Genomic DNA, 14,844 nt, shown 5'->3' with positions numbered 1-14,844 from the left:
ATGGATGTCGCTCTGCTGTACAGTAGGTTACAAGTGGGTCTATGACAATTGATTGTATTAAACTTAAACTCAATGATATAACATATATCATTGTATAAAAAAACGATTCTGAGCGGAGACGGTTTGTCAGTCTGGATTTTTATATTGTTATTATTTATTTTATCATGTAGGTAATCAAGTTGAACTAATATTAAAATATTAAAATTTTTTATTCGTTTCTATGGTGATAAACAAAGCGTTAGAAATTAAAATCCCATTTTTAGCTTTTTTTCGTAATTTTTTGGTGGTTTTTCCAGTGGCATTAAATAACTATTGAGAAAATCGAAAAATGACCTCTTTAAAGTACCATCTTGATCCAATTTGCTAAAAGATAAGGTACTATACCTATGTTGAAATCGAAACACTCCTTCTGGAAGAAATTTTGTATACAGGATATAAAAATAAAAAATAAATAAATAAATACCATTGTAAAAACAATAGCTCTCTCGCTCCGCTCAGAATCTAATAAACAACAAACCGGTTTCCTTCGTCTCCAAAATCAAGTTAGATTCTTATATAATATATAGATTATTTTTTATTCGTTTCTATGGTGATATACAAAGCGTTAGAAATTAAAATCCCATTTTTAGCAGTTTTTCGTAATTTTTCGGTGGTTTTTCCCGGGGCATTTAATAACTATTAAGAAAATCGAAAAATGACCTCTCTAAATTAATACCATTTTAGTCCAATTTTATGAAAGATAAGTTACTATATATTTTGAAATCAAAGCATTCTTTCTGGTAGAAATGTTGTACCTAAACAAGATAAAAAAAAATAAATAATAAACACGCCATTGTAAAACTACTAGCTTCCTCGCTCTGCTCAGAATCTAAAATATATATATAAATCTAATGCTGTTTGTTACTCTCGCTAAAACTCGAGAACGGTTGGACCGATTTAGCTCATTTTGGTCTTAAATTATTTGTGGAAGTCCAGAGAAGGTTTAAAAGGCGAGTGAGTATGAAAATGTTAGGAATTAATTTTTTAATTAAATTTAAATTTGCTTGGTGTATTTCGGATATTCTCGTGACCGCCTGCGATAGTAGGTTTTCAGCTGCCTGTAACCTGTCCTTTTTTCTTTTGTGTGTGTTTTATCGTCAGCAGCGTGTAGGTATGCATTGTTCCGAGAAGTAAAACTTGACAATTTATCTATATTACAATTCTTATATATTCCGAAATACTCAACCGATTTTGATATAGAGGGTGTAACAGAAAGATATGACAGATTTGTGTTACACTCTGTATATCACTGGGATGTGCGAGATACGTGTGCCATGTACGATACACGAATATGACCCATTATGTTTATCTGTTATTAATTATCAAATTGTTTTTAAGATGATCGTAACTACCAGGAGAATGTTTTTACGAAAGAAAATTTTAGGAAAACCCACCGGAAAAGTAGGAAATCTGGATTTAATAAAATACAACAGTGGCGTAACAGTGTATTATATATTAGTTACTATTGGTTAATCGGGCATGTCTGTTGATTTGTATTATTATTTTTTGCCAATATATGTATATTATATAAATTAATGTTTGTGTATAGATTAAACCTTTGGGAAGAAGACAGACTAATTTAGGAATAGTTAAATTTGGTTTTTTTATTCATCTGATATTATAGTAGTTATGTTAACTTGGTATAACTTTGTTTAACTTTAGAGTTAAATCATACACTTACGTACAAACAGCACGGGGTCCGTGATCTACCATAGGTAGATTGCCTACCTGATAATATACTGCTGTGAATCATAATTTTTATTCTGGGAAACGGAAAATCTAAGATACATTTTGAACACCATACACCGAATATTAAATGACGAATTGAAAAAAGTTTGAGGCAAATAGAGTTGGTACATTTAATGGGCAATGAAGTGCACAGGATCAGCTAGTAATTAATAAAATAATAAAATATGGTAAGGTGGGTGTTTCGGTTAGATATTTTCATTTGGCCAGTACTGGGCAACGTCCCCGTTGGCAGCAGTTAAGTCTTCTAGCGTACACGGCCCTGGTGCCAACGGCCATACCAATTATTATAGGTGTGCCTTCGTCTGGATTGTCTCACAATGGAAAGAGGCATCCTGATCATTAGGTATCTAATATAATTTACGTATACATTTTTATGTGTAGATTATTTAATAACATTCCGCACACACATTAAAAGTTGAACGTTTTCGTATACATTTATCATAGATAATATATACATGGATGGCACATCCTTATATCTTATACACATGGTATACTGTGACCGAAGAGAATATATGTTACCACGATGGTTACTTGTGGTTTTAATAGTGATTTATGAATAAACCACGTTGTCAACATAGATAATTCAGATTATCTATGGTTATCAATTGATTTGTTTATGTGTTAATTTGTTTGGCCTAATCATTTACCACAAGCTATAACCGAATACAACCATTGCGGTAACATATATTCACTTCAGGGCTCAGGCACACGCCCTAACGCCTCTTGTCCTATCCATGTATATAATATTATCTATGACATTTATACACTTGGAGTAGTTTATTAATTTTATTACTTATGCACCTACGCATACTATATAATATACCATACGTATATTCTTTAAATAATTCATAGAACAAATAACGATTGTTAATTATTGCATTTATTTTGTAACGTGCAAAAATAAAATAAGGTACTTATTTAGGTAAACTTGTATAATTAAAAATCTATTCTACATTTAATTCTCAGAGAAATATTTTAATTAAGTCAAAGCAAAACGTGAAATTTGCCGCCATCATCCTCGAAATGTCTAAAGAATCGTTTTTACTGTGAAAAAGTGTCAAAATAAGTAAATGATGGAAAACAGAAATAACAACTCGAGAATTTTCCTGGAAAGCATTTCCACGGTGTTTGTATTATTAAACAGAGTAATAATTATTCTTGTTCGGAGAAAAATGTATTTTTATACTGATTTATACAAAGTTCAACGTTTATATTGCAGAGAATACCGCGAGGGTAAATGTTTATTTCTGTTTATTCTGCGAAAGAAAAAAAAACAAATTGTTTATTTTGTTCATTAGCTCGCGGTTAACTTGTGCTGAAAAAAGTCCTTTTACTCTTCCACCCTTTTAAAATAGGTTTGTTTTTTATATTATTATAATATTATATAATAAGATCGAGGGAAATGGCTTATATGTGTATCTTACGTGTACACAAAACGTACATAATAGGTGTAATGTATATATGCTATATGTATTTTAATTGTAGTAGGTTTTACCTATTGTTAAAAATGCGTATTATTTGTTAGCTGCTTGTTATTTTGCATTGAAGAAGTAATCGTCACACAGATATCCTATATGTACCTGATATAAAAAAAATGATCAAAAAGTGTATTCTGTGCTTGAATTATTACCACCAGCCGGTACATAAGCTGTTGACTTTACAAATAAATATCACACTGTGTACGATTTAATATTATATTATTGTCACATGCTGAACTATTATTTTATAATATGGCACAGCGTGAACGTTTTAGATGAACATAATAAATAATAATAAACACGATATCATTGTAATAAGATGTATTTTAAATTATTTCCAACACTTCACGAGTCATCTTAAAAATAAGACTCTACCGATAAACGTGAAGGGCAATATTATATACTTTAACATGGCGGTATGTATCTACATTTTCAGTATAACCAAGAGTCCCTGTAAGTCTTAAAATTCCAGTGCCACGAGGGCCAAAGCAAGCATAATATTATATTAAAATTACTTTTTCTTATTATATTGTTTATTACATAAAATATTTGAAAACATTAAAAATATTATTATTGCTTATTATTATTTGATGGGATGGCATATAATTATTTATAAAAATAATAAGTTTATGTTTATATTTAATTTAATATCAAATCAAGTAGGTAGATACATTCCAGGTAAACGTGTATTTCACAAAGTACCTACTATACTACTACTAAAGGCGAAAAATCACTGTAAATTACGAGGTAGTTGAAAAAAAAATCAAAATAATTTCCTAAATTTTGTATATTATATCTATAATGTGATAATGACCTTGTTTATTATTCGAGATTTACAATTACCAGAGGCGGGTTAAAGATTTTAGGGCCATAAGCACATTTACACCATTGTCCTTTATTCCTTAATATAAAAAATCTATCTAATTAGTGATTACATTAGGTACTTAGGTATTATTAAATGTATTAATATTATGTCTTATAATAATACAAGTCACGTTTCTCACAAATCTGTAAAATCTAAAAATCTAATTTATCTAATTCAATTTGAATATTGGTATAATGTTTTTAAATATAATATAAATACGTACTATACTTACTATAAGTACCTACCCACCTAATAATAGTATACCTAAGGTAAATTACTCGTCTTTAATAATGTAATTAATTTGGTTTATTTACTGTAATTGGCATATTCTTTGGTTTTTAATATAAGGCTGTCAATATAAGATAGGTACCTATAATAGGCTAAAATAAAATAATTTATGTAACATTTTGTATATTAATGTAGTGAGTGATGACAATATAAGAGAATTGCAAAATTGCAATATAATAGAAAAAAAATATTATTTTTTAATTCAAAAATGTCAGGTATATTTAATTGTAATTTCTCCGACTATCAGAAATTTGTGCTTGTTTTGCCTTGCTGGCTTGCTATTACTCTCGCCCTGCAGTTAAGCCTGTAATAAATTATCATATAATATTATTATCATGCTGAATATTTGAGTAGTTCGTGTAACACACACACAAACACGTAGGAACGCATATATAATATGACATACGAATATTATTATATAGGTAGGTACATCGCGGTACCTCTCTCTACACGGTCCAAAAATGTCGGGCGCGCTTTTGGTGAGCGCCAGTCGCGGGCACCGCAGCGGTAGCGTTGTCTCTGTCGTGTGTCGTTCGTATTTCACCGATTGTCCGGAACGCGACGACACCATATATCATCATCATATTATTATTATTATTGTTATTTTTTTTCTGACAAAATAATGTTTATGCAAACATTTATAATCGCGTGAGGCCCACACATTCCTCGGTGTATTTGGTTCACGCACACACACGTGTATAATATATTGTAAACGTATATAAACGTATAGTAATAATGATAATGTAATAATGCGCCTAGACAGACACGGCGACACGGTGCTGGTGGGGATAGGGGAGGGGATGAAGAGGGGTCGTCGTCTATTTCGTTAATATACTATACTGCGATACTGTAATAATAGTACAACAGCAGTCGTGTATAATATTGTTATGATATTATTATGACGAAATCGCGAGCGCGGGTTTAGCCGTCGACGAGGGTTTTCGCAGTGGCCACGCGGCGGTTATTGCGATTTTTACACACTCGCCGTCTCGCCCGCGATCGGTGGGTGCCACTGTCGTCGTCGTACTAGTTCGCTGCAGTCCGCGCACGTTGTAAATTTATAATATCATATTTCACCTGTTCCGAGCTCGCATCCAAGTCCGACTATACCCACCCCTTCGTCATTACACGTCTCCGTCAGAGCAGCACCTTAAAACGACACCGCCGTGACTTCCGATGTAATATATTATATCATCATCATACAAGTAGTGGTACACAATATTATAATACACACCCGCCGTAGACTTGTAGGTAGGTACCTATTTACGCGTTAGACTGCACGTTGGTCTACTTTATATTATATTATTATCATTATATGCACCCGTGGTGAAAACTTACATTTGCCGCCACCGTCGCCGCCGCCGTCGTCTAACCGTATAACTGCAGTTACGTGCCTCGCTGTCATACCTCGTGAATTCCGATCCGCGCTTCGAGTCGAATTTCAAACCTTTTCATCGGCATGACGGCGAAGAGAACGCGCAACAACGACACATTTTAGTCGGTGAATATATAATACACATACACCTACTACGACAGACATCGTGTTAATTTCGATATATATATATATGCCAGAGATCGCCAGGTAATAACACTGTCTTTAATGAAACAACTACTGAATTTATTCGTGTTAAACGAGTGATCAAACGTAAAGCATGTCATTGTAAATTGTAATTATTACCGATCATTGTCGCGTGTAGGCATAAAACGTTTTTTTTTTTTTTTTTTCAATAAAAACTGAATGCAATTTCGAGCAGAATGAAAATAACTATAGGTTAACTCCCCATATACAGAAGAAAACACTTTCACGAGTATTAATATTAATGTATTCGTTTGTGAATTCATAACTTATACGGGTTGTTCGAATTACTGAAACGATTTTAAAAATAAAAATGTAATTGGTGAAGCCCAATTGCGTGTGTTTTAATTTGGGGTGAATATAATATATAATATTATACCGTCATGAAATCTGATAATATTATATCCGATATTGTTATTTTTTTTAACAACTATTTTTAAAAGAAATATTTTTAAATTTCAGGCATCAAATGATGTTGATAAATCTAAAAAAATGATTTTAGTTTTATAGGCTAATATAATATATTTTTATTGTATTCGTAAATAATATCATAGGTACCTACACCCTTGGCCCTTGAATTACAATTGTCATACGATCAGAATTTGTTAATATCAGATTTCGGGTTTAGCTCACCTCTATTAGTTCGCTAATCGCTTTATCATTACCTACCTAAATTATAAATAGAAATCTATCTGTTATTGTCATTATTGAGTCAAATTATTGTGCATACTATACCATACTATAATAATATTGGTAATGTATTATAATATAATTTGTATTTATTTAGTTGTATAGTATAGCATTTCTTATTTGTGGTCAACGTATAGTGAAAAAAATTCAAAACCATAACTATTTTTATATTTTGACTAAGATCTCTCAATGAGTAAAATATTAAGTCAATATTTTATAAATTTCAATATTAATAAAAAAAAAATTAATATCATTTTAGCCCAAACAGAAATAATAAAAATTGGTATACAGTAATACACTACATATACACAAGTATATCAAAGCAATGTTTTTATAATTTCTATGCTATTGTTTTAATTAATCAGTTATATTGGATAAATCTTATTTCATCTCGTTATATTAGATTAATAATAATAATAAAAAACTCTCGATTTGTTTTTTATATCTCATAATATGCAACTAATGTATTATTAATATTAAAATATTATATCATAAAAATTCGACAGCTAATAAAAATAATTCACAATAATGAGTAGAAATAATTTAACGTACAACGAGTAATGGTCTGACTTATTTTTAATTTAATTACTTTTATTCTATATAACCATATAGAAATAATAACACAATTCATTGATGTTTGAAAATATTCAGATGTTAAAATATAGGTGAGAGCCGAAAGGTATGTAGACGAAGTACCTACCAGTAAATCCAAGGGTTACCCAAGTTCCACGAAATCTACAAAAAACTTTGAAAAAACAACAAACTTTTTCGAAATAATCCTTAGAATAATCCTCACTTACGTATAAATAGAAATTACTTCACTTTTCATTATAATTTTGTTTTTTTTTTTTTTGAGAAAAATAAACTATGGAATTCATAGTTTTGCGCAGAAATATGATTCGTTTGACGTATTATTTTTTTCTATAAGACATATTTTATAACTTTATAGTATATACATATATATATATATAATACTACTGAATTGTGTATATATTACATATTCATCATTCAGTGATATTGATATAATATACGTACCTAAGTCATATAAAGGTACGAGGTATCTATTATGTATATTATTTATAATGTGCTGTTTTTTAATAATTTGACATCGTTTGTATTGTGATTTGTGATAATAGGCATAAAATACAATATAATTCACTAAATAGATAATGATTTGAATTGTTATAAGTCAATCTTAGATTCTTAGCGGAGGGGGTGGGTATATTTTTTTTATTTTTTTTTTTTTTTGTGTGTCATCATCGTTTGGGGCAGTAAAATCGCTTCGATTTTTTTTGTATCTTGTTCGTTAGAAAAATTAAGTGTTGATGCACTCAGGAATGTATTTAAAATGTAATTCAAAATCTAAAATTCCTAATAGTTATCAAACGCACCGGGCAAAACAAAAAAAAAAATAAGGAAAAAAAGGAACTTTTACGCAAAATCGGTTTTTAACAAAATTGCAAATCTAAAACAAATAGCCGTAGATACATAACATTTTCACTGAATGTTTAAATTAGCAATTTCTATATAATATATACGACAAAATTTTAAAAATAGTTTGAATTGTTTAAAGCTGTTTACTGTAAAAATTTAAAACGAGGTACCACGCATAATTAGGTTATTATCTATAACCAAAAAATCTCAAAAATTAAAAACACAATTTTATTTAAAAGTTATTTTATGTTCAAATTTAGAAACAATTGCATATTAAATAACCAAGAATAACGAATTTAGTTATTTTTTGTTATTTTATAATATGAATTCAACTAACCAGCTACCGTATTAATAATAACTAATAAGTAATAACTGCATATAAATATATTATAAAATATCCTAGACTGACAAACCGTCTCCTCGTTTTTCGTGTACAATGATATTATATCATTGAATTAAAATTTAATAGGTACCATTAATTACAGTGACCCAATTTTAACCTACTGTACAGCAGAGCTACATCCACTTACCAGATTTTTTATATTAACAGTAGGTTTTAGGTAGTTGCTTAAGTAGACAAATGTTTAACTTTAAATATTAAATCTCATAATTTCTCTACTTTTTTATGATCAAACTAAATGGGTCCTATTCATATTATGATATGAACTACTCGAATCAACCAGTACTCAATTCATGTTTGTCGTAATTTTAAATTTATGGAGTTCATAAAATGACAAAACTGTTTTAAATTCGATAGAATAGAATATTAAATTTGTCATCAACTTAAAATTATTTACTTTTGATTTAAATATCAGGTAAAGGTAGGTACTATGCTTACAAAGAATACGAACAACTGGATGAGTACGTTTGAATAATGTTAACAAGATGTATTTAATTCTGAAGTAACTATAGATCCTTTAGTTAAATATAATTTATAATGGTAGCAAAAAGTTAACTTCGCTAGGAAAAATTAAATTAAAAAAAATATTTAAGGTTTAAATCAACGACTTGAACATTCATGACAAAATTCTTCATAAGTAATTGTTTTTACTAGATATAATTTAAAAGTTACAAAAGTTAGTTCGGCATACCGACATAGGTACCATATTAGTGTATTACTAAGTACCTAATAGAATAATAAATTACTAATAGTGATACACTAATATGTCACCTCTCAGAATCGTTTGAATTAAAATTAAAGAATACATTCGTTACTGTGACTAATCCAATGACGGGGTATCGCATATAATTATCGCATATAATTGGTATCGTCCCGCGTTTAAATATAAATTAATAAATAAATAATTTACTATTTTAAAAACGTTTAAATTCAAAACACTGTTGTTTAATTTTTAATATATTAATATTATTAATTTCAATTACCTAGGTAGATAAGGCCGTTAATCTGTTCGAATTAGAGTTGCCTAAAATAATCAATAATATTATTATCTAATAATTTTAAAGGATTTTTTTTAATTATTAAAATATGAATTATTGGTGTTTATAAATTATAATATGTCTGGAAGAATGTCAATTGGTACTAAATCGAATAATTTTCTGGCTCGAGTAGGTACTCAATGGTTTGAGTATAAATAAATTAACCGGTTCCATTATCAAGTTTTACAGACCTGGAGTAGAATTCTTGACGTCAACTTATTAAGCCCCATCCCCCCTAAATTGTGATTTTGACGAAATATCATCCCTCATGATGTTGAGGATTCGGTATGACGCGAATCACGACTATCCTAAATGGCTGGTATGACAGTTGATATTAATATTTATCGAAAGCCGCTGCTGTTAGATACTTAGATATCTTAGATATTATGTATATTACACTTCTAAACTGCATATTTAGATTAACTTGTACACAAATAAGGATTTAGTAAACGAATTGGTACAATTAATGAATTATTTTATTTTAAATATATATTTACAACATAATCATTTTAATGGTTACAATACTCAAGTTATATGGTTGGATGAACTTATTTTAACACTCATTTTAGTCTGAATTTCAATGCTTCCGTGTCATTTATGTTTAATTTTAAGATAATTATCCACCCTAGGTCGAGTAATATAAAACACTTTAGAACGGTAACATTTATGGCTTCATCGTGTACGTAATAAATTAAGAATATAACAAATTGATCCATTTATAAGGTAGAAATATTCTATGACCCGAAACAATAATATAAAGGACAATGGTGTAGTGATATTAAATATTTTATTTTTAAATCAGGAGTTCACTCGCAAGTGTGTCCGCAAACATTTATCAATATAAGAGAGAATTGAGCAGTGAGGGGGGGGGGGGGGGTAATAGGAGGCTAATTTTATTAAATTACTTTTTTCAAAAAGTATAATTTTCTACAAAAATACTTTTAACAAATGAAAATGAAATTTTGTTCTAAATGAAAATTTCGAATTGCGTGCTGATGGTTATAAATAATAATAACAAACAAAATTTTAATAAAATATTAATAACTTATTCTAAACGATTACATAATTTCATAAACAGAATATACTGCTATAGTTTAATTATATATTAGGTATATTATTTTGACTTATAATTGTTACCTGACACAAGTCACAATCATTCGTATTATAATCTATAAAATTACAAGAATGCTGTAACCAGACGTCTTTTTTTTAAACATACACATTGCTATACTAATTATTTTAGATTCCGGACAAAGCAAAGAATTTATTATTTTACAATGGAGTTTCATATTATTATTTTTTTCATAGTACAATTTTTCACGCTGCAAACATTTTCAAAAGTTCAACCACCCAGCTTGTAGCAAACGTAACGTATTGTAAGTTTAATACCAATAATATATAAATACATATTTGGCCACCAAAATATTATTACAATAGTAAAATACGTCATGAAATATTTGTATTTTAATTTTTAGTGAAGAAAGGAATGAGATAGTCTTAAAATTATGTGTGTTTTTTATGCCTAACAAGACTTTTTGGAGCAGAAAAATTGCTTGAATCTTAAACGTCGAGGATGGTTTCTGGTAGCAAAATTGATCCATATATCTATATATATACATATATATATATATAAATAAATAGTTGACACTATACCAGATTTTGATATAGGTAGTTGATTTTGTTTAATGTTTTAGTTCATAAAGGAATAACCTTATAGAGGTTACTGCCTAACTTTTTTACCAAATATTTATGGTAAGTATAAATAATATATATATAAGTTTATGGTCCTAGAATATTGATAACAAATACACAATTTGTTTTAAATTCTGAGAGACGCGATGAATGTATTGATTTTACAATGATTTTTAAAATTTTTTTGATTTTTGTCTGTGTACACGATATGAAGTCGAAATAATGCTTTGATTTTAAACTTCAGTAGGTCAAAATTTAAAATTCCCAGTAGTTTTAAAAAGCACTGGGAAAAACAAAAAAAAAAAATTAAGGAAAAAAAGGAATTTTTACGCAAAATTGGTTTTTGACAAAATTGATTTCGGTTTTTGGTGTTACTCTAAAAAAAATGACGGTAGATACACAAAATCTTCACAGAAGTTTATATTAGCATTTTCTATATACGATAAAATTTTCAAAATATTTTGACTTGTTTTGAATGATTTGCGGATATTTTCAGATTCCAATTTTTTTTAGTTTTTTTTCTAATTTTATCAATAAAATTTTATTTGTAGTGTTAAAAAGCTTGAAAATTTAATACAAGGTTCCTAATATATTGTTATAACAATAGTTAAAAAGTATTAAAAATACTTGGTCACAATTTTTATTTTATTAGCATTTAAAGTTTGAATTTTGACAAAATTTATCAAATTTAATACTTAAAAAGTATTTAGTAGTGAAATATTATTAAACTATTCAACTTTTCTAGCTAAGGGTTGAAAATGTAAAACGTGTGAACAGGTAAATAAATTACTTTATTCACATTAATTTCATCAAATATATTTAGTAAAATCATAGACTGACTGACTGCCTTCGCTCAGATTCGTTTTTCATACAGTGATTATATATCATTGATTTCAAATTAAACACATTCCATTTCAGTGACCAACTTGTAAGCTACTGTACAGCAGAGCGAAATCCACTTACCCACCTTTTTAACTTTAAACGTTTATAAAAAAAAATATTGTGACTATATATTATTTTTAATATGTTTTAGATTCTGAGTGGAACGATGAATGTATTGATTTTACAATGATGTGTGTTTTTTTTTTTTTTAATTTTTTAATTTTAAATTTTTTTTTGTGTCTGTCATCACCTTTTAGGACAGTAAAAGTGCTTGGATTTTCTTCAACAGTACCTTTTCTGATAGGAAAGTGAACATCGTTGGTGCATTGAGGAGGTCAAAATTTAAATTTCCCAGTAGTTTTCAAAAGCGACGGGAAAAACAAAAGAAAAATTAAGGAAAAACGGGAATTTTTACGCAAAAGCTGTTTTCGAGAAATTTGATTTTGGTTTTTGGTGTAACATTAAAACAAATGACCGTAGGTACATAAAATTTTGATTCAACTTTTATATCTAAAGATTGAAAATTTAAAACAAGATTCCACGTAAGTAGTTAATTCTGTTACCAAAAATCTAAAAAATTCATACGCACAGTCAGTGCCGTAGCCAGTGGGTGGGCAAATTTCACTGGTTGTTTATATTTCCATTTTCAATACATGATAAAATTTTCAAAATATTTTGATTTGTTTTGAACTGTTTTCGGACATTGTAAGTTTTCAATTTTTTTTTTTCTATAAATATCAATAAAGTTTTATCTATTGGGCTAAAAAGTGTAAAAATTAATACAAGGCTCCTCAATCCTCATACTTTGTTACAATAGCAGTTGAAAAATATTAAAAATACATATGCACAATTATTTTTTATAAGCATTTGAAGTTGAAATTTTGACAAAATTTATCAAATTGAAAATTGAATAATTATTTTGTAGTTAAGAATTTATAAAATGTTCAACTTTTATATCTAAGGATTAAAAATTTAAAACAAGATTCCACGTAAATATTTAATTCTGTTACCAAAAATTCTAAGAAATACATAGGCACAGTTTATTTTTATAATCATTTTAAGTTCAAATTTGGACGAAATTACATATTAAAAAACCTGGAATAACTATTTTAGTTATTTTGTTGTGATTGTATAATATTATTTGTGGGTACTTGAAACTTCTAAAGTATACTATTATATATCTATGATAGTACCATGGTTTGTTGTTGATGTATAACGCGTTACCTAATGGATATTGTGATATGATTAATTTGGAATTTATTATTGATACCTATTATAGGTTAATTTTTTTTTTAATACTATAGATTAGTATAGGCTATAATATGTATGTCTAATACCTAGACTGACAAACCGTCTCCGCTCAGAATCGTTTTTCTTATACAGTGATATTATATCATTGAATTCAAATTTAATACTATCCATTATACAGTGACCCACTTGTAACCTACTGTACAGCAGAGTGACATCCACTTACCCACCTTTTTTTTTATGATTATTGATTCATGAATGAATTTTCTCTTTGGTAACTGTGTAATTTACACTAAGTACATATTATGATACATAATATTATATATATTACATTTAAAAAATGAAAATATTTTGTTTATTAACCTATAGTGTCATACGATACCAAATATGAATTAATATAAAAAATATAGAATTTTTAAGTTCTAATATGGACGAGAAATTATATATTTAAACGAAGAATGTGTTATGCAATTTTAGTTATTTTGTTATAGTTAAAAAATTTTTCCATGGGGATTTGAAAATTTTAAGCATATTATCATATTTTATAAACACAATGACTTTTTCAAAACATTTAGATTTATTCTGTTTTTTTTTTTTTTTTAATGGTCTTAAGCACGGCAACTAAGGCCAATAGCTGTATGTATTGTAGGTTTTTGGGATGGTAGGGGCCAGGGGGGAACACACGTTTTTTTTGTGTTTGGCAGAATTTTCAAGTGGGCACCGGCACCCGTAGGTATCTGCCATGCCCTAGTAGGGGATGGCGGCAATTCTCAACATCCGGTAAACTGACACTTTGTACTATCTATTGTTTGAGTTGCATACCGCGGACACTTTGTACGGTGAAAATAAATTGATAAAAATCAATCGCGGACACTTTGTATGATATAAATAAACCGGGATATACAGTCGGGAGATAAGATAAAATTGAATTGCTCAAAACTTTAGATCGCGAATCGTGATCGCAATCAGTATGAGACATGAGTTTGGTGACACAATACACTCCACACACAACCCATTCTTCAAATTTGGAACGTCAGAAATCAAACGATTAATAATTCACATAGGGCAAATAATTTTAGCGAAGGATGGAATAGTTCATTCTATAAATTATTTGGATCGGCTAATCCAAGTTTCTGGAGTGTTTTGCGATCTTTGCAATTGGAAGAATGTGCTAGTCATTTAAACAAAAATATAAGAAAAAAAACCAAAATACACAAAAAACAATCCACGAAGCCTGTACACAGCACGAAAATAAAATAATTACAAATACACTATTACTTGAAATAATTTGCCATACTTTTAGTCTTTAAATTTATATATTATCATTTATGACTTATAATTGACAGTGGATTTTCTTAAAAATTCGCGAAGCCTGTAGATACCACAAATGTATTATCATAACTATTATTATTATTATTATTATTATTATTATTATTATTATTATTATTATTATATATATATATATA

General features: G+C 28.5%; 1 protein-coding gene across 1 annotated transcript in view; it reads left to right on the top strand.

Moving 5' to 3' along the window:
- Positions 1 to 5,293: 5,293 nt before the first annotated feature.
- The window catches only part of LOC100167492 (putative fatty acyl-CoA reductase CG5065), an 84,374-nt gene continuing 74,823 nt past the window's right edge, over positions 5,294 to 14,844 (top strand). Inside the window, 1 exon segment of the mRNA XM_016805057.2 lies at positions 5,294 to 6,001. Coding sequence (XP_016660546.1) covers positions 5,985 to 6,001 — 17 coding nt within the window. The 5' untranslated portion in view covers positions 5,294 to 5,984.

This window comes from Acyrthosiphon pisum, chromosome X, assembly GCF_005508785.2.
Source record: "Acyrthosiphon pisum isolate AL4f chromosome X, pea_aphid_22Mar2018_4r6ur, whole genome shotgun sequence".
Classification (NCBI taxonomy): domain Eukaryota; kingdom Metazoa; phylum Arthropoda; class Insecta; order Hemiptera; family Aphididae; genus Acyrthosiphon; species Acyrthosiphon pisum.
The sequence above is the reverse complement of the archived record's forward strand: the minus strand, read 5'-3'. Positions and strand labels throughout refer to the sequence as shown.